Here is a 24,285-nt window from a genome sequence, read left to right on the forward strand (position 1 = left end):
GCAGAATCCACTTTCTGGATATACTACTTAGATGGTGCATTCTCTCAGACACTGCCATCAGTCTGCCACTCCCTAGTGCAAATGCAGGCTACTAATTTGAACTTTACAGTCCATACCTATTCCATCCATTTTACCAAAACCACTCACCTCCAGTCGGTTAATGCAGTCACTCTCAGTAATCTTGACCTTTTGGAAAGGCACTTTTGTACCTTCTTCTATGTGGCTTATGTGTAGCATCAGGTCTCCACAAGTGACCACAAACCATTCCCTCCCCCAAAATCTCCCTTCACTATGATTATTGATTTTTTACAATTTACTGTGTCTTTCTGACTACACATTTTCCTTCCATTCTTCTTTACACTTCTCAGTTTTACAGCTGACTAAAACACATTACAATAAATCTATCTAGTATTTTTTTAGTTAAGAAGTGGATGAATGATTACTGCTAGTCATTGATGGAATACCAATCCTAAAATGACATTAACCTGAAGCTGGAAAAAATGAAGAAAAAATAGTTTAAACATGGAATAAGATTTCCAAGAGTTTATTTAAGGATATAGCACTTCACAACTATGTAATCTACCTATTACCAGAACAACTATGTGTTAGATTCTCACATGGGCTGGAGAAGAAATTCTACTGCCTGCTCCAAAAACCATTTGATAACAAATGTTTCCAGAGCATGGACTGGAATCCAGGGACTCTGCTCTCCCCAGAAAGTACCATAATGATTAGACTATAAAGATGAGCATGTATGTTTCCTGTGATTAAGAAGAAATCTTATTTTATGAAATAAAGAAAAATTTTAGCAGTGTTGAATTAAGACACTTTTACAAAAGCTTTATTAATAAATCTTCCCTCCTCATACTTGTGTATTTGTATAAATGTGCAGTATGCATGTGCAGTATACCATGATACAACTGTATATTGGTATGTAGATGCTTTGGTTCCAGAGCTAGGAAAAAAAGACAGGGTTTTAAAGATTGTCTTGAAATACCTCTTAAGAAAAAAGCTAGAACATGCATTTCCAAATAGCAAGATGGATTTTTTTCAGGTTAAATTACAAACTCCTCTCAGAAATACATGTACAGCTGCATCCCTGGCAGTTCCAACTGTTAGCAAAATCATCTAAGAAGTCAATATATATTGATATCATTGTGGAGAGTATGACTTTATTTGCCAGGCATTTGGAAAATAATTTAAGACAAGCAGAAACTGAACTGCTGCTCCATCCTTACCTGGAAAATGAAAATCCTACTCCCAGAGATACTTTCTTGTAGGATAAATGGACATTTGCAAGAGGTTTTCAATTGTATATATACACAATTTACATAAAAGAGATTGATAATATTTTAAGAAAAGCCATATAAGAAGGAACTCTCTTGTTTATTACATTTTCCCCCTCAGCAAATTTAGAAGCACCAATCATTTTTTATAGAAAAAAACCCCAAATCTGTAGTATGGTCAACATACAAAAATGCTCCAAAAATACTAGGGACCAAAGTAAAAAAAGAAAGAGTGAAGCACAGTGAAGAGCATATGCTGGTAGGAGATTTTAAGTTTTTTGCTCTCTGGCCACAGAAGAAATTGCTATAGTTTGAGATGCTTAAAATGATGAAAGAATTGATTTTATTTGCACATTTTTCCTAGTAAATTTCAATTCCTTACATCAAAGTGTGAAAAGAGAATGGCCTCCCCTGTAAAGATAACAAGTACAGGTTAGGATCAAGGTTTTAAGCTGAAAGGAAAACACAGTCCCAGAAGAATTTTACTTCTACAGGAAGATGAGACAAAACCCCCACATAGCACAGAAATGGAATTTTTTTCTGGGAAATCTCACTCTAAAAGAAGAGACTGTGCAGTGGTTGTCACACCAGCTGAACTCATACTGAGTCACAGCAATTCGTAGTCTTTGTTGGCTCTTAGAGTTAAGGATGTAAGTTGGGCTGCTATTGATCCAGTGCTGGAAGCCCTGCAAGTAGCAGCATTTTGTATGTAGGTGGGTGATCAGTATCAACTGAGAGGAATAGTTAAAGTTCTCTTATATTCTGAGAAGTGACTCTGTAGAAGTGGTATCATGGTGTTCCCTATTTATTGCATTTCAGTAATTTCCACATCTAGTTTGCACAGTATACAAATAAAGAGGGGTTTTTTTCTTCCAGCTGCATCTTCTGTTTACTCAAGTCACCTTGATATCTCAAAGCCAGTCCGGGTTCTTTTGTGTTTCTTAAATACTGTCAATATTGAAAATGGCAAATAAATATTTAGCTAGGTGCATCTGTTTACAGAGCTATGCTGTAAATGAAAGAAGCCTCTGCACATAGAACTGGATTTAGCCACAACACCAATGATTCATAAGGCAGAATTCAGTTCATTCTCCTCATATCTCATGCAAGTTACTTAGGTGAAAGAGAAGAAAAAAATTACTATCCTTGATACTACTAAGCAGGTGAGAGAACTGAAAATTTTATAGTTTTCTAAGGTGATTTTTTCCTACCGAACCAGTTTTTCAAGACAGCTCTTCTACAATAAAATGTAACAATATATTTTCTTACTCATAAAAATAGAACATAAACCTCAGAGAAATGAAAAATGTGTTTCAAAAGTAAACTAGTATGTTGCATGTGGTGAAAACATTTTAAAACTGCAGAAGGAGCTCTATAAATTATCCAAAATCAATAATTGTAATAAGTAATGTATATGTTACAATCTACTAATTAATGCAGATATCTCACTAATAAAATGAGAATGTATATGAAAAACAAGTAACAGACCAAGACTGTAGAATTTAAGCAAATCTAAAATATATTATCTAACATATTTAATGACATTCTTTTTCAAGTCAAGCTGTAACTGCAAAGGGCTTTTTGAGGCAATTTCTTAGGTACGTTTCTTCATGAAGAAAATTAGGGAATATATAATAGATAAATTTATACAAGTGAATTCCATCATTCCAAATATTGCAATTTGTTTCCAAAACATAGTTGCATCATCCTTTGAATAAATATAATGAAAATTGCATTTTAAGTTTTTATACTACTGAACAGTTAAATAAATCTGTGATAAATTAACTGTTATCAGGCATTCTTGCCATTTGGAGGACATTTTTTATTTAAGATTACTTATCTTACAGTTAAAGGAGATAATTTACATTGTATCTACTCCATGGTTATATGGTTAAAAGTCCTGCAAGGTAAGTGTAGGCTAGATAAAGGTGTAGCCATTGAGTGTTTCCAAGTAAATGGTATTGTTTTCTGCCTAGTTTACCAACACACTACATATTGAAAGGCATTGACTTTATCTGAATTTATGTAAGAATCTTAATTTTTACAGTGCAGGTGATTTCAAAATAGCTAAATTACTGCAAGAAATTCTAACTGATGCTTACATTTTCATGAAAAAACTCAACACATTTAACAGTCTGCAAAACTGTTCTTCTAGGAAAATCCTTGATGCATTGTTTATTTTAATGCTGTTCCACAAAATCTTACAGCTTACTAAATTCATCAGTGGTTTATAACATCTTCTAGGAAGAAAAAGCTGTGATTCATCAGTGCAGACAAAGCTGGGCTTTAATCCATTTCTATAACCATATTGCCAAGTCTATATTGTTTACATTGCGTCTCAATTAAGAGACAGGCAGGACACCTGGTACTTCTTTATCTAAGTCCCACGGGCTGCCAGATGACTCAAAATCCATAACAGGTGCTAAGGCAGTGTGAGTGGAGCACCATTAACACAAGCTGGAATTGGATAAAATTTGGACTACGCTTAACCACTTAAAACACTCAATTATGAAATGAAAAATGTAACCACTCTGCACCAAGGTCCTTTACAGAAGGCTTACAAAGATATGTAGAATTAAAGTGCAAGTGAACTGAACTTAAAATAAATTTTAATTTCAGTATAGTCTTTAGAATATAAACTATGTAAAAACTAATTATATAAAAAGTTTGGGTTCTTTTTAAGATAATAATAGAATAATATACTTTACTGAATTAATTCTAATTCTGTTCATCTGCTTAGGCAGCAAAAATGACAAAAATTGTGCTCAGATTTCTCGGAATTTCAAAATTAAGGTGAAAAATATCTGAATTAAAACTACTTATCAAATTCTTCAAGTCTGTAGAACCCAGAAGTTATTTTATTTTAAGGACTTTGGCAAACAGGAACATCTTATGGAAGGATTCAAAAACCAACAAAGGTTCAAGTGAAAACCTGTATGATAAAAGATACTCATTTGCACTAAAAAATCCCACTGCAGATGTCTTTTCAGCACTTTTTCATCTAAGGTGACTGAACTACATATTAAGCTGAGACTCTGACAGAACACACTGCATGAGAGAAAAAACGAGTATCAGAAATTTTACAGTGGACAATTACTTAAGAACTATCTGTATCTAAATGTGCAGTAATCCAATTAAGTTTCTATTTAATATTGTAATTATCAAGAACACAATATAGTGATTTTATTACCAGAGCAAGCAGCTACAAAGTACAGTAAACTGTCATTTAAGACAGTGTCAGAGTATCTATGATAAGCAGCACATTGGCTTAAACTAATGCACTATATGCCTCTAGGGAATGAAAGGCTCAGAGACTGGGTTTTAACATCAGAATCTATCCATTAATCTTGACTTAAATATAATCTACTCTGCAGTAAGAGGAAGAATGGGCATTCAATGAATTATCTGTTTGAAATACAACAGGAGCATACTAATACAAACATATAGCAGAAAGTATCAGTTTTGGTACCATTTATAGTGTATTGATGGTTCTACAAAGCTTGAACTGCTTTTTAGCATGAAGTTAAAAAGTCAGATCAAATGGCTACCAGGATGGGAAGGATGAATACCTCAGCACTAGAACTTTGCCTGAGTGGTTAAAGAATAATGACAGTATTTAAAAATACTACTCATCCATACACTCATCCATGTTTTAGTAACAGGCTAGGGACATGAAAACAAAATAGTGAAGAAAACAGTGGTGAAACCCATATGCAGGCAGAATTCCCACTCCAACTTACAGGGAGGTTTGTCTTACTAATGTATCCAAGTTGGGAATCAATGAATCCATAAGGTATATTGTGCTAATTGTTTTGAAGCCCATTACAGCTGCCACTGCTTTAGGCTCTCTCTGGAGTGACGGAGCGCTGCTCCTGTGGTCACCTGGCAGCTGTGGGTTTGCAGGAGGCAGCAGAGGAGGCGCAGGGTGCTGGCCAAGGCATTGAAGTTTAGTAAAGCTGTTGTACCAAACATACCAACAAAAGATGTTAAGGTTGGGGCTGAAGCGATGACTGCAACAAATGTGGAATACTGTAGGCGAGGGGGGGAACTGCAACCCCATAAACTAACTCCTGATGTTGGGAGAGGGATTCATCCTCATTCTGACATCCGGCATTACACCAGTCTTAACTCAAGGAATTAAGGTTGATAGATGTAAAGAATACAGAAGGAAAACTAATTCTCTACTGTCTGGTATTAGCATGAATGCTTAAGCTCACTGTTTTCACACATTCAAGTATTTAAATTTCTACTTTAAATACCTTCTCTGCATATATGGACATATTAACTGATGAGAAAAACAGCAAATGCATTTTCATGAAGAAACCACTCCAAACTGCAAAATTACACATGTAAAAATTATATTACTATTAAATACTGTCCAGTAAAAAGACTGCACATACAGGTATATGTTCATTTTCCATTCCACACTATTAGTAACAAAGGCAACTTCTCTAATGAGAAATCCTGTCCTTAATTCCAATCTGTACTTTAATGAACTTTACAACTACCTTTTAAAAATTTTATAGTTGATGCGAATGTTTTCTCTTTACCTTGGGTTGCTGCAGTACCAGTAGCAGATAATCTACTTATAAGCCTCTTTGGAGGGCTTAAGCCAATTTTAAGAATGATTTTTAAAACTCAAAGTCAGGCTTCTATTTAAATGAAGGAAACAAATATGAATTTTCAGTTATTTCCCTTTTTTCATATTGTGAACAGCAATTAGCAAAGTAGCTAATCGCTCTCGTCCCTAATGCTGTCAAGCTGTTGAGAGCAGTCTGCAGCACTACAATGGTACTATTGTGAACACAGCCTGGGCTTCCTTCCCACAGAGAGTTAAGTGGGCAGTTCCTGCTGCCCATGATTGGTGTCCAGTGAAACAATACTTAAGAGCCAGGTTTTATCAGTTCCACGCCAAAGAAGTGAAGCCAGGGAACCCAAGCCTTCATATCATGCTGAACCATATGCCAACCCTGCTGGCCCCTAAGGTTTATCACTAGGAATCAGGATCCATCATGTCCCCTGTGAAATTTCACTTCACATACCTTCTGTGAAGTGCATGGCTTTGCTGAAAACTGACCTTTTTCAACAATTGGCATGAACAGATGGATGGTAACTATGGTTTAGCAAGCTGAAATTAAACGATTTTCTAATAGCATGCATTCTTCTGTGTTTGGGAGGAGAAGCATTCAGAAGGAGATAGATGTATTTGTGACCCATAGATTTATTCAGCTGCAGCTAATCAGCAATTAAACTATTTTCTCAATGTCTAGAAAGTATATGGAGATTAATTTGATTGGCCAGGCTATGATTAGGACTCACGTCCTTCGGACTGCCATATGGTAACTCCAATTACTGTAACACTAACTTTTAATCCTTGCTTTATGTTAGCTTATCCCATTTTTCTACTACGTGGCACATACAGAATAAACTATAATCTTTTTTGTTATAATTTTGACCCCGGTGAATATTTTTACATGAAGTACATTCTATCTCCAGCTAGATATTTCCACATACTGCCAGGTATTATATACAAGCCCTTTTTTACTAACTGAAATACAGACCTGCAGGAGGATGAAGCCAACCAATGTGCTAGTTTCTATTAATCTATTTTTTTTTTTTTGGTACCTAAGATCTTCTAATCCCTCTGTTGGCACTGGAAAGCATGCCCCAACTGTTTTTATTATCATATGCAGAATGATGCAGAAACAGTTTGCCAATATCTTATTCAACTCACCCCAAAACATCACTTTATCTCAAAACAATTACGGTTTTGCCAGTTTTGGTTGTTATAAATAATCTCCCACATTTCCCGCCAATTTAAACATCAGAATCAACCATATGGAATGCCACATACTTATATTTATATATATTTGGTTTTTAGTATTTTAAAATACAAACCTGGCAAGTTGTTTGCCCATCCCTTATCTGTTATGAGGGTGAATTTATGAAAAGAAAAGGATGAAACCAATAATGCTGTTTTTTGCAACATAAAACCAGGGCTTAAATAGTTTAAAATTATTTCTTTACATGTCTGGAATGTCAGGAAAAATAGCGTAATCTTCTAGGCTTTTATTCATAGACTTCTGACAGCTATCAAAGAAATCTGTATGAATTTTAACACCTTAAGGGGGCAAGAGTCTTAACATTTTAACAAAGGGCTTTTGTTATCCAAAATGTTTAATTAATTAATAAGGTTAAGTAGGTATTAACAAAAAACCTGTCACTTTGTGTTACACACATGGCAATCAACTCTGAGTAACATTGGATTAGTTTATCTTTTTCATTCCAGTTGAAGGACTTGTAGTCTTCTCCCTGCAAAATTTATTTTTTAAAAATGGATTTATAGACTTAAAAACACATTTTATAATGAAAGAGTGATTCCACTACTAACATTCAGTCAACAACATGCAAAAATTTCGTCCCTTAAAAATATGTTGGAACAAGAAAAAATCCCTTCCCACAATAGATCTGTACTGACATATCCAGACACAGAAGCTCTAGAGGCTGATAAAGCATCCTAAAACAGAATGCCACCAGCATAAGCCTACCCATATTTTGTTTAGAAATCAGTAGAACCAATATTTCTCCTTCAGATGGGTAAATTATATTTATGAAAGAATGTAGAAGCAAAAGAATCTAGAATATATTTTTCCAAATAGTACAAAAAGATTTGAGTCTCCTCCGTAAGTGTCTACAACATCAACAGAGCACTCAGGTGTTTGTAAGTGCAATTAATAGTAGAAAACAACATTAACACAGTCAATCAGTTTTGCTAACTTGATATTTTGGTTTTTTACCACTTTCAAGAGAGTCTCATGCATTTCATTAGGGAAGAGAAGCTAATAAATAAATCTGTACTGCTGACTGAAATATGTTGTAGATATCTTGTGATAACAACAGCACTATTAAACCCATGTGCTTAAACTGTACCCCTTTAACATGTGCTTCAGGTCAGGCAGTTTCACTTTAATGCCAGCAAAGGTCATGGAGCAGATCTTTCTGGGAGCAATGTGTCTGGGAAGACACATTGGGAAATAAAGTGATGATTTGAGACAGCCAATGTGGCTGTCCTAAGGACAAATCATGCACAAATTTGGTGGCCTTCTACAACAGTGTTACAGCACTGGTACATGAGCAAAGAGCAACTGATGTCATCTACCTGGATCTGTGCAAAGCATCTGACACTGATATCCTTGTTCCTAAATTTGAGAGACATGGATTTGATGGATGGACCACTCGGTGGATGAGGAATTGTCTGGATCATCACACTCAAGGAGTTGTGATCAACAATACAATGTCACACTTCAACTTACTCCTCACATTAAAATTACATGAAAACCAAGTGAAATATTATGAAATTGTGTTCACTGCATGAAAATGTGGCAAACACAGCAGCTTGGTACACATCTGCAAGTATTTCACCAGCAGTTATTTGAAGTGTCTTTATGACAAGCACTAAGGCAAGAGTTTAAAAGCCTACCACAAATGTTGGCTCAATCAGTTGTCTCTAGTGGCTAAAATCAAAGGCATTTAAAGTGATGCTTTGGAATTATTCATTGCAAAACAATCCTATTCTTTCAACAGGTAACTAATAAATGATGGCTGAGAACAGGCTTGCACTACCTCTGAGATCCAATTGTTACTCAGGACACTGCCTACTTTTGCTCCCTGGTGCTGCATTTTAACTCTAATTGCATGATCAAGCCAATAAATTGGACTCAGGGGACAAAAAACCCTACAAAAGTACCTATCCTGACAAAACCAGAGGTTTCAAGAAAATGCACTTCAAACAGAACTGAGGCAAGATGAGACAAGCAAAGGAGAGGTATCAAGGCTTGAAAGATAGTCATTAATACTGACAGATTACTGTAATTCTGGCTGTCAAGGTGATCGATTTAAGCAGCATATGCCAATCAATACTCTTCTCATTTACTGAGCAGCATGAGATATATAGTTAGGCAAGATGTCCCTAAGACAGGATTTCAAACCATACTTAACGAACATAAATAGCACAATTTATGCTTTGGAATCTTAGATCTTTTTTCATTTAGCCTTTTTTTTTTTTAAATTGGACAAACTTCAACATTATGTTATTCTTACAGAAGTTATCTTAGATTATTCTATTACACTGCATTGCCATTGTGCCAATTCCTTTACATAGGATATTTCAAACTGTACTAATTTTCTGTATAACATATTAAAACATTACTCTTGAACATGAACATTCTTAAATGCAGCAGTTATTTAAGTACTGTGCATTTTGGGTTTTTTTTGGCATTAGTGGTTTGTCATTCTGAGCACTTTAGCCATTCATGGCCATACAAGGAATCTGGTATTATATCTTTCTGGTATTTTCCCAGCAATTTTCATTACAACAGCCTCTTTTTGTTCAAAAATACTTGTGAAATCAAAGGAAAATACATTAATTTCATGTATTACTTCAGAGGAAAAGTAAAGGTAAAGATATATCTTATATTTAGGTTTCTTATAATGTGTGGAGAAACTGCTACATGATTCCTTAAAACCAAAATAGCTGAACAGTCCATGATATACTTCTACACATCTTGGAAATCTTCAGTTTTTCATGTTACATCATTGTATGCAGGCATTTAATTAATCAATCAATCATATTTATAATTATTAAAATATCAAATAAGTTGTCAGCAGAACTAGGATGTGGGAGAACACCCAGAGCAATTCAAAGTACAGGACAGTCCAAACATCATATTCTGTACCTTATGAGTCTTGCTTGAACTAGGAAAACAATTTTCACTGCTAAACAGTAAAATAGATTTCAGAAATAACTGTATTTTCTTTTGGAAAAAACCAGCAGGAGTCATATGATGAAGTCCTCCATGTCTCTTACTTTAAATCATATCAGGTAAGGCTACAACAGTAGTCATCAGGGATGGAGTAAATATCCACTGAAATTCTGAAATTTGTAATTATTTGTTTAAAATACACAAAGTAGTTTAAAAAAAAGAGTACCAAGCATTATTTTAATGTTGGGATCTTCTCACCTGTATTGACAGAAAAAAAACAGGTATGTTAAAATCTTATTAAATGTCCTGTATCAAAAATGTATTGCCAGAAATACAGCAAACTTTCCAGACTCTTGGCATATGGCAGATGAAAAAATTCTAAACTAGAAAATATTAGAAGAGCAATTGTAATTTCATGCATTCTTGCTTTTACTACACCAAAACTATGAGAGCAAGCAACTCTTATGCCTCTCCCATTTGATACACAGTTGTCATTGATGCAGTACCACTCTATTCACTTTTTTCCTTGGAGATGCTCATGCAGCTTTAAGATAGAAAACTTCCTGAAGAAAGGGAAACTGGCATTGCCAAAATCAGTGCTGTTTAGTTTTAACTTTTAAGTTTCTGTACAAGTGAGAAATCTTCAAAATCTTTTCAAGTTACGGTTTGAAAATTCAAATAAAACAAACATTCTTAATTAAGTGAAACAAATGTAGCCAGAAGTCTGAAGAATACCCTTTGCTCACTGTATGTCATTAATAAAACCACTTTCTTCACTTTTCCAAGACCTGCAATTCTATCTTGAGGCAGGAGATGGTCAAGCAGGAACAAGAAACAGCAACACTACCAGTTCTAATAAAACCCTTTCTTGGGACAGTTGAGTATCACCTCAAGAAAAAAGCTTTTTCTGAGCTATCAGCTCCTAATACAGGGCAAGCTTTCAACAAACCAGTCACAGACATTACTGTATTCATAAATAAGTTACTGCCTTGTCAGACACCATTTGGGGTTAATACATTTCCTTTCTCTGGAAGACAACTGTCAAAAGATTAGCTACAACACATCAAGTACCAACTGATTGGTCCTACAATATCAAGAAAGTTAGGAGGATGTCAAATTTTCAGATTTGATAATAAAGATTAATTTATCCAGTCATTGAGATTAAGATTTACTCTACAACATTTTCTTAGATGAAATAACTAAAGCAGCATTATTTTCTGCTATTTAAATGAATTGGTTTCATGTGACCAAAAAAAATCTCAAAAAGGAAAGGCAAGTTCTTGGCACTAGGTCAAAGACTTTGCAGATTATTAGAAAAAAGTGAAAATTATGCTAAGATGATTCAGGATAAAACAGTCATGTATATTCCAGGTATTCTAAAATATCTATAAATTTCAGATTTAAAAGATGTTAAACAGGATTTAGCTTCTTGCTGTGTCTTAGGTGACATCTATAATAGGGGAGTACTATGTAAGACAGAGAGTGTCTGAATTGCACTATCAGAAGTTTGCAATAATTGTCAACAATCCAGAATTTGTGTACAATGAAGAAAGTGACACTAATTTTTTTCACAGTTGCAATTTCACTCTCACAAGGTTTCTAGTATTTGTCCTGCTTTGTTGAAATAATTGCAAAAAGTTGGATCACTGAAGGTGCCTACTATGTCAAGGTGTACCTCTTGGCATCTGGCCAGCATCTGCTGTTTATTCAGGAAGTTCAAATAAAATTTTATATGAAGCCACAATTTCTATTGTTCCAAATACTTAGTATTGATTCATTTCCCACACATGGTTGATTCTGAATTCAGAATGTGACAAAGTGCTTCGTCTGAGAGCCATGAATAAAACTCTTCATATCAAGAATTTCAATGCAATTCACTAAATAAGGAGTATTTAACAATCCCTAAATATTGTCCTTCTTATTCTACATCATAGTGAACATGATTGCTCTCAACATTGAGTCCCATTATTACACCTTCATTTATGAGTTTTAGAAGTTTCCCCAGCACATGTGCAGCTTGAGCATACTCAGGAGATAAGCATTGCACTTCTTAAGAGAAAGGCAAATGCAATGAGGAGAAGAAACACATCAGCTATGAGACAGAGAGGGGGTTACTGCTGCTTCACTGGCAAGACACCATGAGTATTTTGTGTTTGTCACCTGCTTCTATGTGCATGAACGCCACCTGTTCCTGGGCGGGTACTGATATAAGAGAGCCAGGCTACCAAAAATTATTGGGGGGCCAGAGAATCCTTGAAGGAGAAACTAAAGCAAATTCCACACACCACTGCAAAAACTCCACCCAAAATAGCAATATTCTCTTCACACAGCTGCAGCAATGAGTGTGTCAAGAATCAAAAAAGCAGGATACCTGCCATGCATGACTAATATTTGCTGATAAATTTAGTAAATTTTTCATCTTAGAACATGACAATATGGAAACATATAGTATTCTGAGCAAAGAAAACAACAGAGCAGATAAAACCTTTACAAATCATTAACCAAATCAAATCTTTGAAGTGTTTTGCTATCTAAGTATGCTATCAGAAATGTCAAAATAACATCAGAAAGAGGAAGGTGATTGACAGAATATGTCAGCCTCAGAAAGCTACTTCAGACCGTACAACACACACTCAAAGTTGGAGAAGACTATAAGAGGGAGATGACCAGAATTTCTGGTATCCATGCAACCATTATTCCAGCATTCACACACACTACCATTGGCACACTGTGATTAACAGACCAGCGCATTAAGGAAAAAGTTGCAATCAGGTTATGTGAAGAGGACTGAATATCCCTGCTGATTGCAAATGACAGCTGATTTTTTCAGTCAGGTCTGCACTTAGAAAATGCACTGTCTCAGATGGTAGATAAGCTCTCCTTGGAAGTAGTAGGGCCAAACTCAGTGCCAATTTTTTCCCATGCCATACCCAAGCAAATCAACACAGTTTAATTAAGAGTTTACAGTGACCCCTCACCACACGATCTACAATGTGATATTATAAACATTCTTCAAAAATGGATAAGCACAGGCTTACATATCTATCATTAACTCCCTACCTCCCCACTAAGTCAAAAAGTGCCCACAAAGCACACACCTGCAGGCAGAGAGACATCCGTACACTCATGCTGGCTTTGAAATTAACTATTTCTGCTGGTCTGCTACTGTAAAAAGAAGGGCTGATACAGAAATGTAGTGCCTGACATCTTTTTCTTTGACAAGTCTCAAATACTCCTGTGCCCCTGACATCCACATTCAACTGGATATCTGTTAACCATCACCCAAATTCCTAATAAACTAACACTGCTCAGTATATTAAAGATTCATAAGTAAGTAAATGAAGATCAGTTTCAAGAACATCACTTCAGGATTCTCTTTCACTGACACTGTTATGGTCCTGGACTTGTGGAAATCCTTGATCATCAGATTCACTTTTCCATTTCATGTACTTTCTGGAAAAAAAGCACTTTTGTTCCCTTTTTCCTCCCTCTTTAAATGTATTTTTTTCACCACTCTGAGCCCTCTTTTTCTTTGCTCCAGCAATATTCCAACACAAGGAAAGGCCACCTTGATTAGTGAATCCTGTCTGTCTTCCACAAGAGACATTAATTCCGCTTGTGTCTCCAGAAAAGCTATTTAACCACAGACCATAAAATATACCTGTTCCCACCACCCTTTAGTCCACTACAAACTTAAAAGCCAGAAGTGAACTGCCGCAGCCATAGCTAAAACATCCCAGAGCAAAAAAAGCAGGAGACAATAAAGACAGTCCTTGACGTCTTCAACTCCCTGCTATCACAGGAACATAATTAGATTCAACTTTCAAATGTTCCTAGATAACAGACCACGTCCATGTTACAGGAAACATCCACCACTCTTAGCCTTTCTTGTATGAGGAAAATTCCTTCTTGACCTTAAGTCTGGCCATGGGTTGAACACCAAGAGCATGTCCATTGATTTTTAATCAAGAGGTTTTTATACTACTGAGACGTAGGCCAGACTTTGAAGTTTAGCATTTTTTGCTGTTCTCCACTGACACAACTGACTCCATCAGAGCCTAATTCAAGCCAGGAAAGTTTGTAGAGTTTTTTTCTAATTTCACACCAAGCAAACAGGTTTTAAAGAACTTCCCACAACCCCATTTTAATTTTTAAATTATATTACACCGAACAGTAAACATATGATACTCCAAGCCAGATGGAAAAAGAATTCCACTGATGACTTAACAAAGCCACCCTTTAATATCAGTGTTCAGTCAACTTGTACCTCACAAGCTTACCAAGTGATGACATGAAACCCACCAGCCAGTGCCTTCCACTTATCATGCTAACCATAGCAGGGGACAGGTTATCAGCATTGTAATGGAGGCAACATTATGTTATAAATGACAGGCTTGCTTTGATGCATATTAAAAAGTACAATTCGGAGAATTAAATTAAAAATACAGTGCATAACTCTGTGGAACTGACCAATTCCTAGACATTGAGCTGGCAAGCTATGGCCAAGGAATTTAAAAAACTTTTCATATTCTGTGATGTTTAAACATACAAGTCTGTGGGGTTTTTTTTGGTACTGGAAGTTTACTATCTTTAAGTAAATTGTTTTCCAATTGCTCATCGCTGTACATCAATATAATGCTCTAAACCATCACTTTTGATGGTTGATGATGATAATGATAATACATTTTAAATTCTTTGACTAAGCTACTTGAGTAATGACAGAAAGATCGGACCTTTCCAAACATGAAAACACAATGAATCAACATGTGTCATCTACAGAAATGGCACAAACATCACTTAATGTGATCACATAAAATACATCCATCATTCATCTGTAAATCCATTTCATCATATCTAATCTGAAACTCTGCAAGTATTAACAGTCAGCCGCAGAAAAAAATAGTATTTCAGCAACAACCTATCACATGACAAAAACTACTATTTACAGCTTTGTTAGAAATCTTTCGGATCAAAATTTAAACTTACCTTTCAGTTTATGAAATTCAGAAATTTCTTGATGATTTAACTAACAGGTTGATTTTAATTTGTTGATTTAACTAACAGAACTCAATCTAAAGTAAAGGAAAAGGTGTGTAAGTGACTGACTTACCTTATGTTTTTTAATTTATGGTTGACAAATCTATTCTTCCAAGAGCAGCTCCTCCAAAACATACAATTTCAACCAACAACACAACCAGAAAAGAGACAGCCTTTTCTGACACATTTACAAATATAATAACATGATTTTGGCATCAACTTTGTGTTCTGAGTTGAATAACAAAATCTGTATGATGGAAGCTTCATAAACTTCTCAGATTGAAGGAAAGCAGCATTCTTGGAACTAGAAAATAAAACTAAGTCACACTAACACTGGATAAATACTTAATATCTTAAGGAAAGAAAGATTATTTTTAATCATGATATTGCTATTTTAGAAAGACTATTTGCAAAATGGTCATTAAAATAATTTTGTTAACAAAAAAATGACAAGTCCATGCTACAAAACATTAGAAACAGTGAGTTTTTCAGCACTTGATCTATTGTTTATTTAATTAAAAAAACTGGTCTTCATCTGAATACTCTTCTACAGGTTTAAGCTCCCTATAGGCAACATCACAATTTAAAAAAAAAAAAGTTCCCTATAATAATCTGAAAAAAAGAAAAAACCCCATGAATATGATATCTGTAGAACTGCAAGGGAATGTATATGCCTTGGAAACCATTTGAGTGAAAGGATACAAGTTTTGGTATAATGGGATTAATGATTTCAATGCACGGCTTGCATTTATAGCTGTTGCACGAACCATAATAGGCAGAATTTTTCCATTCACAATAGCACCATCAAAGAGTGGACCAAAAAATGGAACCTGAATAAAAAATTAAGAAGTTCAACATAAAGCAAGACAAGATCGTAGCTATAACAATTAGCAATCAACATTAACAATAGAGCACTCAAATATATGTCTTTTCCCCTCCTCATTGCTAGATAATCAAACCAGTTATTGTGTTGCAAGTCAGACCTTTTCTCTTGTGGAAATATACAGCCATATAACTGCTTGATATCCTTGGCAACAGATAACACAGCATTTGAAAAAAATTAAGTAACTATTTGAATGTCTCATCAAAGACCATTTCCAACATTTGCTGCAAAAATCCTAGGAACAGTCATGCATGTAATGTTTATGAGGTTGATAGGCTAGATGATAATATTATAAATGGTAAGAAGGAAAAGAAATAATTACTCAAATTCTAAAATATTTTTTATCATGGCTCCAGTCATTAATAGGTCTATAAGGACCAACCCAGGATGAAAGTGTCATACAGTTACTGGTGTATTGACCCTCACCTTCTATTTTTTTTTCTTCTGTTCTTCTTCCTTTCTATATTATTTGAACAAAAACACTGTAAGGCCTTTACAGAAGAAATCTGTGGTGAAAGTTTCGCCTCTTTGGAACCTAATTGTAAAACCTTATTTGTGAGATCAGTAGAAAACCTTAATATTTAGAATAGCTAGCCCCCAAAAGATGAACAGAACAGATAGATCTTATGTTTTGGTATTACATATCTCTCTAATTCATCATCATTTTGCAATTAAAACAAAATAAAACAAAACAAACATTTAGTATTAAGTATCTTCATTTCCTCTACATGTGAATAAAGTTCTGAAGCTGCTGACATAAAGCAGGAGAGAAGCAGCAAAATTTGTGCATCAGCTCAGCAAAGGGAGCAGAGTGTGCACTAAATATTCTTCCTGCTAAAAGGAAACAAATGCCGCAAAAGAATTTAGATCCCTGTGTTATCTTTGCCATTAGTCATTTACTGTAGTTTTGAGAAACTGAAATCTGATGGAAGGCACTTTTTTCACATACGAGGACTTCTTTTTGGACTAACAACAATCTCTGTTATCAGCAGTTTTTGTTTTCCTTCTTAACCCACATGCTGCCAATAATACAACTATTTGTATTTAAAATAGTAAAAGAAAGAATATACTTATTAGTTAACAATATAAGTAATCCAACAGTAACAGTAACAAGACTGATTATTATTTCATGCCTATCAATAGATAGAGGAAATCATCATAATGAGTAACCCTATTTCTGCCATACTTCATTTACTAATATGAGTGCTTGTAATAATAATTTTAATAAAGTATATAAATTCATGACAAGTGACATCACACACAGAAGTTAGGTAGTACAAAAACTCATGACTACTTTTACTCAGTCAGTTTAGTGTTCACAACCCTAAACCCTTTAAGAAGAGGACCAGCACTGACATTTGAGGAACAGTCATTAGAAACAATGTGTGTTCTCATGCCTAAGGGCTGAGTGGCCTTGTTTGGCTATTCTTGTGTGGAGATAAGAAGAAAGTAAAAAATAGGTTTGGGAGGAAAAAAGGGGAATATGACACGGATGGAGGAAGTTGGAACAGGCCATTATTCAACGACCTCGGTTATGTATCAAATTTGATACACAACATACAAATTTGATACATAACATACAAAAAAGTTCAACAAGTTTACTCTCATATTTAAATTACTATGCAGAATATTCTAGCTTTGTTTCCAGATTACGTTGTTAGCAGATATGCTTTACAGCATCAGGCCTTGGCAATTTCTAGTTACTTATTTTACTATGTACTGTACTCCCTGAGCTCTCCCTTCTCCCTCCTACCACCACTGCAACTGCTCATGCTTAAGACATTACCTTGTTGGATCAATCTATTATACCAAAACCTCAGATTCTAAACAAAACTCAGTTCATGTTAAACACATGAAGGAAACACAAAACAAACCGAACACTTACCTCAGGCTTTTTCATGATCTGGATACTGAACATATGGTTTTTCATGGGATAGATAACTATAAGAACATCACCAAATTCTGTTGGAATTATTCCTCTTCTATAGTCTCGAGTATGTTCTGACCAGACAATGTGTACTTCATCATTTCCTAAATGTCTTAGCTGGAAAATCAGGGACAGAACATCATCAGTTTGAACATTCTTAATTAATATTCTATAGCCATACAGCTATATTAAATGTACATATTTAAAAATACAAACACACTAAAAAAAAGTGAAGAAAAATTAGTAAAATAACCAAATTACACAACAGTTGTTTTACAATTTCAGTGTATTAGTTGACAAGACTGGTGTGTGCTACAAATTTTTATACATTGGTGTTAATTTTTATTTAAATTAACAGATATATGAATATCTGTTTCCTACTGGAAGCTAAAATTTTGTTGATATTTTCTCAAGAATGCAGAGCCAGAGTGGTTCAACCTGATTTACTAAAATGTGTTCAAGATTGCCATCACTGATTGGGAGAAAATGACTAAATTCTGTATGAACTTCTACTGTATATGAATGGAGATGTGTTTAAAAGTTACATATCTGAGAAGTTAACCTCATCATTCTAGCTAAATTCCAAACTGCCTACTACAACCAAAAAGCTTTTAAAGGAGAATAGTTACTGCATTCTCCATAGCTCCCAGAATAACTAGGATAAATGCTCATTTTCCATGAAACCAGGACACCTTTGTAAAAATAACACCCTGCTCCCATACAAAACTACAAAATGGTTCTTGATCTGGCTCAGAATGGCTGAATGGATTCCTCAAAATCCATGCTGTATCCTCAGATGTAAACATATAACCAGCTTAAGGAATTCCTTGAACACTCTGGAATTATCTGATTGAAGAACCAAAACACTCCTGATAAACATTATCTTCTGATACCAAATGTTCACGTCATGCAGAGAGGCTTTATGTATACTGATCAAATACATTCAGATTATTAAATGTGAGACTCTTTCCAGTAAGAGTTATTTCTGAAAATTCAAATTGGAATATCTTTTTAATCTCCTAGTGCATCACCAGTTATTGACAATTTTCTTCACCCTCATTCTCAGCTTGTTTTCACAGCTTTAGGTCGGTGGAACTTGTCAAACAATCACCTTGATGTTATTCAAAGGACTGCACTGTTTAACACGGAACATACAAATACCCCTCTGAGCATGTACAAGAAGCTGTTCTATAGAAAAAAGCAACAATTTGCCATAGCACTTTCAGAACACAATTGCACTTTAAATAAAAGCAAAACACATGCACAGTCTTCAGACAAATTTAATTGCCATTATTCACTTCTTTATTTTACAAAACCTCCTGGAATGCTACTTTTGTCTTATCTGAAGGCCTACACAAGTTGTCAGTAACAGACTCAAAAAAAAAAAAAAAGGCAAAACAAGGGGAAAAAAAAGATAAAAAGAAGTTGTCTCTGCTCTTCTCTGTTAGCTTTAAATGGTATCAGACTGAAGAACAGGGTTGTATTTTTATTTTAAAAAAGGATTTTCTTCAGTGTTGGACTGGGCAAAGGACAAGTGACTTTAATAACCCTATCTCTTCTTTGATGCTCAACAAGTAATTTGTTTGTCTGGACCAGACTGTACATATACCTACTCCAAAATGGCTGTGGTGCCTTTGAAACCAGTTGTTCTTGCATTTTGGGTAGATGGCTGAATTATTTTGAACAACACTTACTTAGGGATACTCCTGCACCAACACTTAATCCCAACCCAGCAAAAGAATTGGTTATATCAACATTCACTACATTGAGCTTTATTTTACTAGGTTAGAATAAAGACAGACAGCAACATGAATGGCTGATGTGCAACAAACAGCGCTGAAGGACCCCTGGATAACACTTTACTATGACAAACATCATAAAATTTTGCAATTAATTGCAAAATTGACCCTCTCCTACCTTAGAATCAGAGAATCAATTAGGGTGGAAAAGACTTCCAAGATTATCAAGATCATCTGTTAACCTAACACTGCCAAGTCCATCACTAATCCATGGCACTAAGTACCATCTTTATACATCTTTTAAGTACCTTTAAGGATGACAACTCCACTACTTCCCTGGGTAACCTGTTCCAAGGCTTGACAACTCTTTCTGTGAAGTTGTTCCTAATATCCAGCCTAAACTGCCCCTAGTGAAATCTGAGGCTGCTTCCTTGTCCTGTCTCTTGTTTCCTGGGAGAGCAGACTCACCTCCGCATCATTACAGTCTTCTGTAAGCTACAGCTTGGAGGACTTGATAAGATAAACTCCAAAATACACAACAAAGAACCCTCCAATCCCCCAAAATCACCAGAAAAGCAACTTCTCCTTCTTACCTTTTAGTTTTGCAGCAAAACATTAATTAAAGAAACCTTGCACTGCGGCACCAGAACAGCCCCATCCATTGATTTTCATCAGGGCAGTGTTCAATCTCTTAAGTTTACACAAGGCTCAGCTTCATTTCAGTGTCTTCTAGTATCGCTGTCTAATAAACCATCATCCTTGGCCTCCTCTTCTTTTGGTCACAGTTAACCAACTTCTCTCTTCAGGCATGAGATAATAAATGGATCACAAACATGATCCGAGGGGGGGAAATATTTGCCACGTTTTTGTTTTAAATTCAGCTCATTTCATTGTACTGGTCTCATAGCCCAAGAAAACAACTTGTTGGCACCTTTTTTTGAAGCGTGACAGGAGTGGAAAGCAGGGTTGTCACATCTTAAACTGGCTATATCACCAGAGAAGTCAGTGAGGAATTGCACCTCGGATTAAAAGAAAAATTCCCATTTTGCTTCCTTAGCGAAGTGACAGTCAAACTAGCTGTTGAAATATGACAATGATAAGGTATCAGGGACTGACAGGCTTGCACTTAGAAGGAAGTGAAAAGTTCAGGGAGAATGAGGCTGCCCAGCCAAAGAGAAAGCATGAGGCAAATCAGTTTGGACATGAAGTGTTGTGGAATGTAAAAAATCCACATGATCCTAGATTGAGGGATGGCCATCTGGAGCATGGACTGAACTCATTGAACCAACTGCCAAAAAGCAAGAACTGGGGCCGATACACCATCACGACACTGCACCACTCATAATTCAGCAAGATAAAACTATTTACTAAAAAGAAATTTTCCTCCTTTACTTGCCATCTTTGGACTCAGACAATAAACTCACAGACTGTTAGAAACAAGTGATGGTGACAGTATAAATGCCAAATAAACAGCTTTAAAATCCAAAACATACAGAGAGTTTAGATACTGAGCTTCTTGAGGGCATCACTGCCTCTGAATTTCATTTGCCAAAGGTTGCCCCTGAGTACCTGATCCTGACACCTGCAGTTAATCAGATAGGATACAAGTTCTTGCACTTCTATGAAAGCTACCCAGATGGAGCATCACTACTGATGCATGTTTTCACAGACTGAAACAGATTTTGCTGTGATAAAAGTGTACTGTGTGGTTATTTCAGCAGGATTACTGACAAGGGACACATATTTTTGGATGCCAAGTGTACTGAAGCCCATCAGAGACCTTTCTTTCCAATTTCAAAGTTTGCTTAATACTCATACATATGTGTGAGAATACATTCCAGGCTGAAAGCAGACACTTCTTCAGAGGAAAAGGAAAATGTATCAGATTATTTCAGAGTTCCAAGTCCTGTCAAATGCATTTCACCTCATGATTACTGTCAAGAACGGTCTGGCAATGACCCAGTTTGAGTAAACCGTAGAATGGCATCTCTGTGACATACAATGGATTAAGAGTCAAAATCAGAGGATGCAAGTAGGTGGAGGATGGTATAAAGTATAAATGGTGGTATATAACAAAAAAAGAAGTACTCAGGATCAAAACCTTGTTTCTATTATAGGTGGTCAGATGTCTGACAAAAATAAGAGACAAGAAAACAAGGTTTTTTTTCAGAAGAAGCTCTGACATTACTAACACAGTGCTCCTTATTGCTTCTTTCAGATGTCCTCGCTGTGGTCAGCAAGAAAAGCTTCTGAAAAAGCACAAATGGTGGTAACTTGACTCATCAACAACACCTGATTCATGGAAGAGATCTGATACCTGAAATTGACTTGAAAAGCTTTTCTGGCTTATTTCATCTGCTAGGTTTTGCATAAACCTTTTAAAAAGATTTCTTCTCAATTTTTCATTTGAGAACCTTGAAATTCAGCAGTGCTGAACAACCAAGATCTCCTGCAAGCACAGCAAAGATTTTGAGAATCCATCATTCACTGTAATTATTACACCACAGGAGAACCAGAGACTGACCTCTTTCAACTTTAATCTGGATTCTTTATTTCTTTGTATTGAATTGGAAGCGTCACAGAATTCAGTGCCCTGGACACAAGAAGGACAAAGATACAGAGCTATAACTACCTCTGCTCATTGAAACCTTGAGGACAGACAAAAACATGATTTCCCAAGAAGGTGTGGTCCCAGTGTGATCTAACAGAATGGGATTTGGTGCACACAGAATGGACAGCTGTCAAGACTGAATCCTGTGTTAATGGTTATTCAAAACTCACCACCGGTTGTCCTCACACTTATCTCCTGACCTTGTTTTCCTGAATTTACAACTTCTTATATGCTCACATCACATTAAGCCTAACAAAGTGCAAATTAGTACCAGAGATATAAGTCACTGCAATAATATAAATAATAAAAAGTAATAAATAATGTTATGCTTTATAGAGCTGGTGATACACTGGAAACACCTGGAATTATAGGTTACACACCAGTATTCTAACACCCTAAATGCAGATCACACTGCCCTAGAGAGTTCATTATCTAAGCATAAGACATGACACAAAACATGGAGATAAACAAATGCAAAGAAGGTGTTTTACTAATGTAAAAAGGTGTTAAAGATTAGAAAAATGTTGTTTGTATCAGCATTCTTCAAGAATGAAAGTGTCAAGACCAGAGAAAGGAAGGTTCAGCAGTCAAAACAACAGTTTACGATATAGAGAATAAATTTTAACTGTGTGTATGGAAAGGTTATGTTGGAAGAAACGTTAGGTGGGAAAGAGTCGTAAGCACAGAATGAATGTAAGAATCCAGAAAGTGGACCAAATTAAAGATGATTTCAGGCTATTGGGCAAAAGTGACAGGCACAATGGTCATGTTATCTGTGGTGATCTGGAAAGGTGGCAATGAGAAAGAGATTAAGAGCTCTGTTTTAGCCATTTTAAACCTGAGCTGTCGGGAAGACAGCCCTGAGGAGATAAAAGAGACAAACAGATTTTTTTTAAGGCTTGCTTTGAAACTCTACTCCATTAGAACAAATATATAAAAATGACCGACTGTTAGGTTACCTGAAATTTCAAATTTAACTCAAAATACTTTAAAATATTCTTACTCTATAACCATCATCATGTGTCAGCTCTCCTAATACATTTATGTTAACTGAATACAAAAGAAACGTGAAATAAATATAACCAGGAGGGATGATCAAATCTAATTTTGATACATTAGTGTCATATGCTGTACATGTTACAATAGCAGCCAGACTTTAAACTAAGCTGCAGGCTATACTGAAATTTCCAAATGGCAGATTGTTCTAAGTGATACCAAGTATAATTGAAGTAATAAACGATAGTAAAAGCAAAGCACACTGTCAGGAAGAATTTAAGTATTTACTTTTTAAAATTAAATGAGTTAGGTTTGGAAAGGCAAGACAAGTGAAATAATGCAGGGCTCAATTTACTGAAAATTCCTTTTATTTATCTGTTACATTAACCCTTGAACTCTTGCCAAAATTACTGTAATTTCTAATACCCACTTACCTAAAGGAGGCAGAAACAAAGCTATTATATTTTCTTCTGATAGAACAGCTAGCCTCAACTTTTTTCTTCTTCAAAAATGGAAGTGTTTATTACAAAAAGAACAAAAGGAGCAAGATATATGAAATGATGGCTTTATGCAGCTACTTTTGTCCATTTAATGTTAACAGCACTACTGTCTACAGTGCATGCACCTTCTAGATGAATCTTTCACAAAACTTAGTCTCAATAACTATGGTGTGTTAGGGACTTTGTTTGGTTTGGGTTTTTAGCAATATGTTATCTAACTGTAACTCAAAAAAATACTGTACTAATAGTTCACATCTATCGACCTTCAAGTTCCCAATATGTGTTAGCAACACAATAAAAAAACCATAAGTACTGGGAGCTGTAACGATTTTATGTGGTTAGGATCACGTCATGCACAACTTAGAATTGTGTAATATACCAAAAGCTCAAGATTAATTTGTATTCTAATCACTAACAACATTACTGCTATTTATTTACATACTGTGTATATAAAATTCTCACTTACAATGCCTTCACTCCTTTAGGAAGTTTCTTCTAAGGAAGGAGGAACTAGACTGGTGATAGCTCATTTATGTGCCTCTAC

General features: G+C 35.4%; 1 protein-coding gene across 19 annotated transcripts in view; it reads right to left on the bottom strand.

The window, feature by feature from the left end:
• Positions 1–24,285, bottom strand: part of RALGAPA1 (Ral GTPase activating protein catalytic subunit alpha 1) — a 131,987-nt gene that overhangs the window by 16,858 nt on the left and 90,844 nt on the right. For 18 of the 19 annotated variants that reach the window (XM_038139720.1, XM_038139719.1, XM_038139718.1 and 15 more), the window contains 2 exons: positions 17,854–18,012; positions 15,788–15,915 (listed from right to left, as the gene is read on the bottom strand). In XM_038139720.1, coding sequence (XP_037995648.1) covers positions 15,788–15,915; positions 17,854–18,012 — 287 coding nt within the window. Of the gene's footprint in view, positions 1–15,787; positions 15,916–17,853; positions 18,015–24,285 lie in introns of those variants that run through there. The other variant, XM_038139724.1, reaches the window with a different exon arrangement.

This window comes from Motacilla alba, chromosome 5 (genome assembly GCF_015832195.1).
Source record: "Motacilla alba alba isolate MOTALB_02 chromosome 5, Motacilla_alba_V1.0_pri, whole genome shotgun sequence".
Lineage (NCBI taxonomy): Eukaryota > Metazoa > Chordata > Aves > Passeriformes > Motacillidae > Motacilla > Motacilla alba.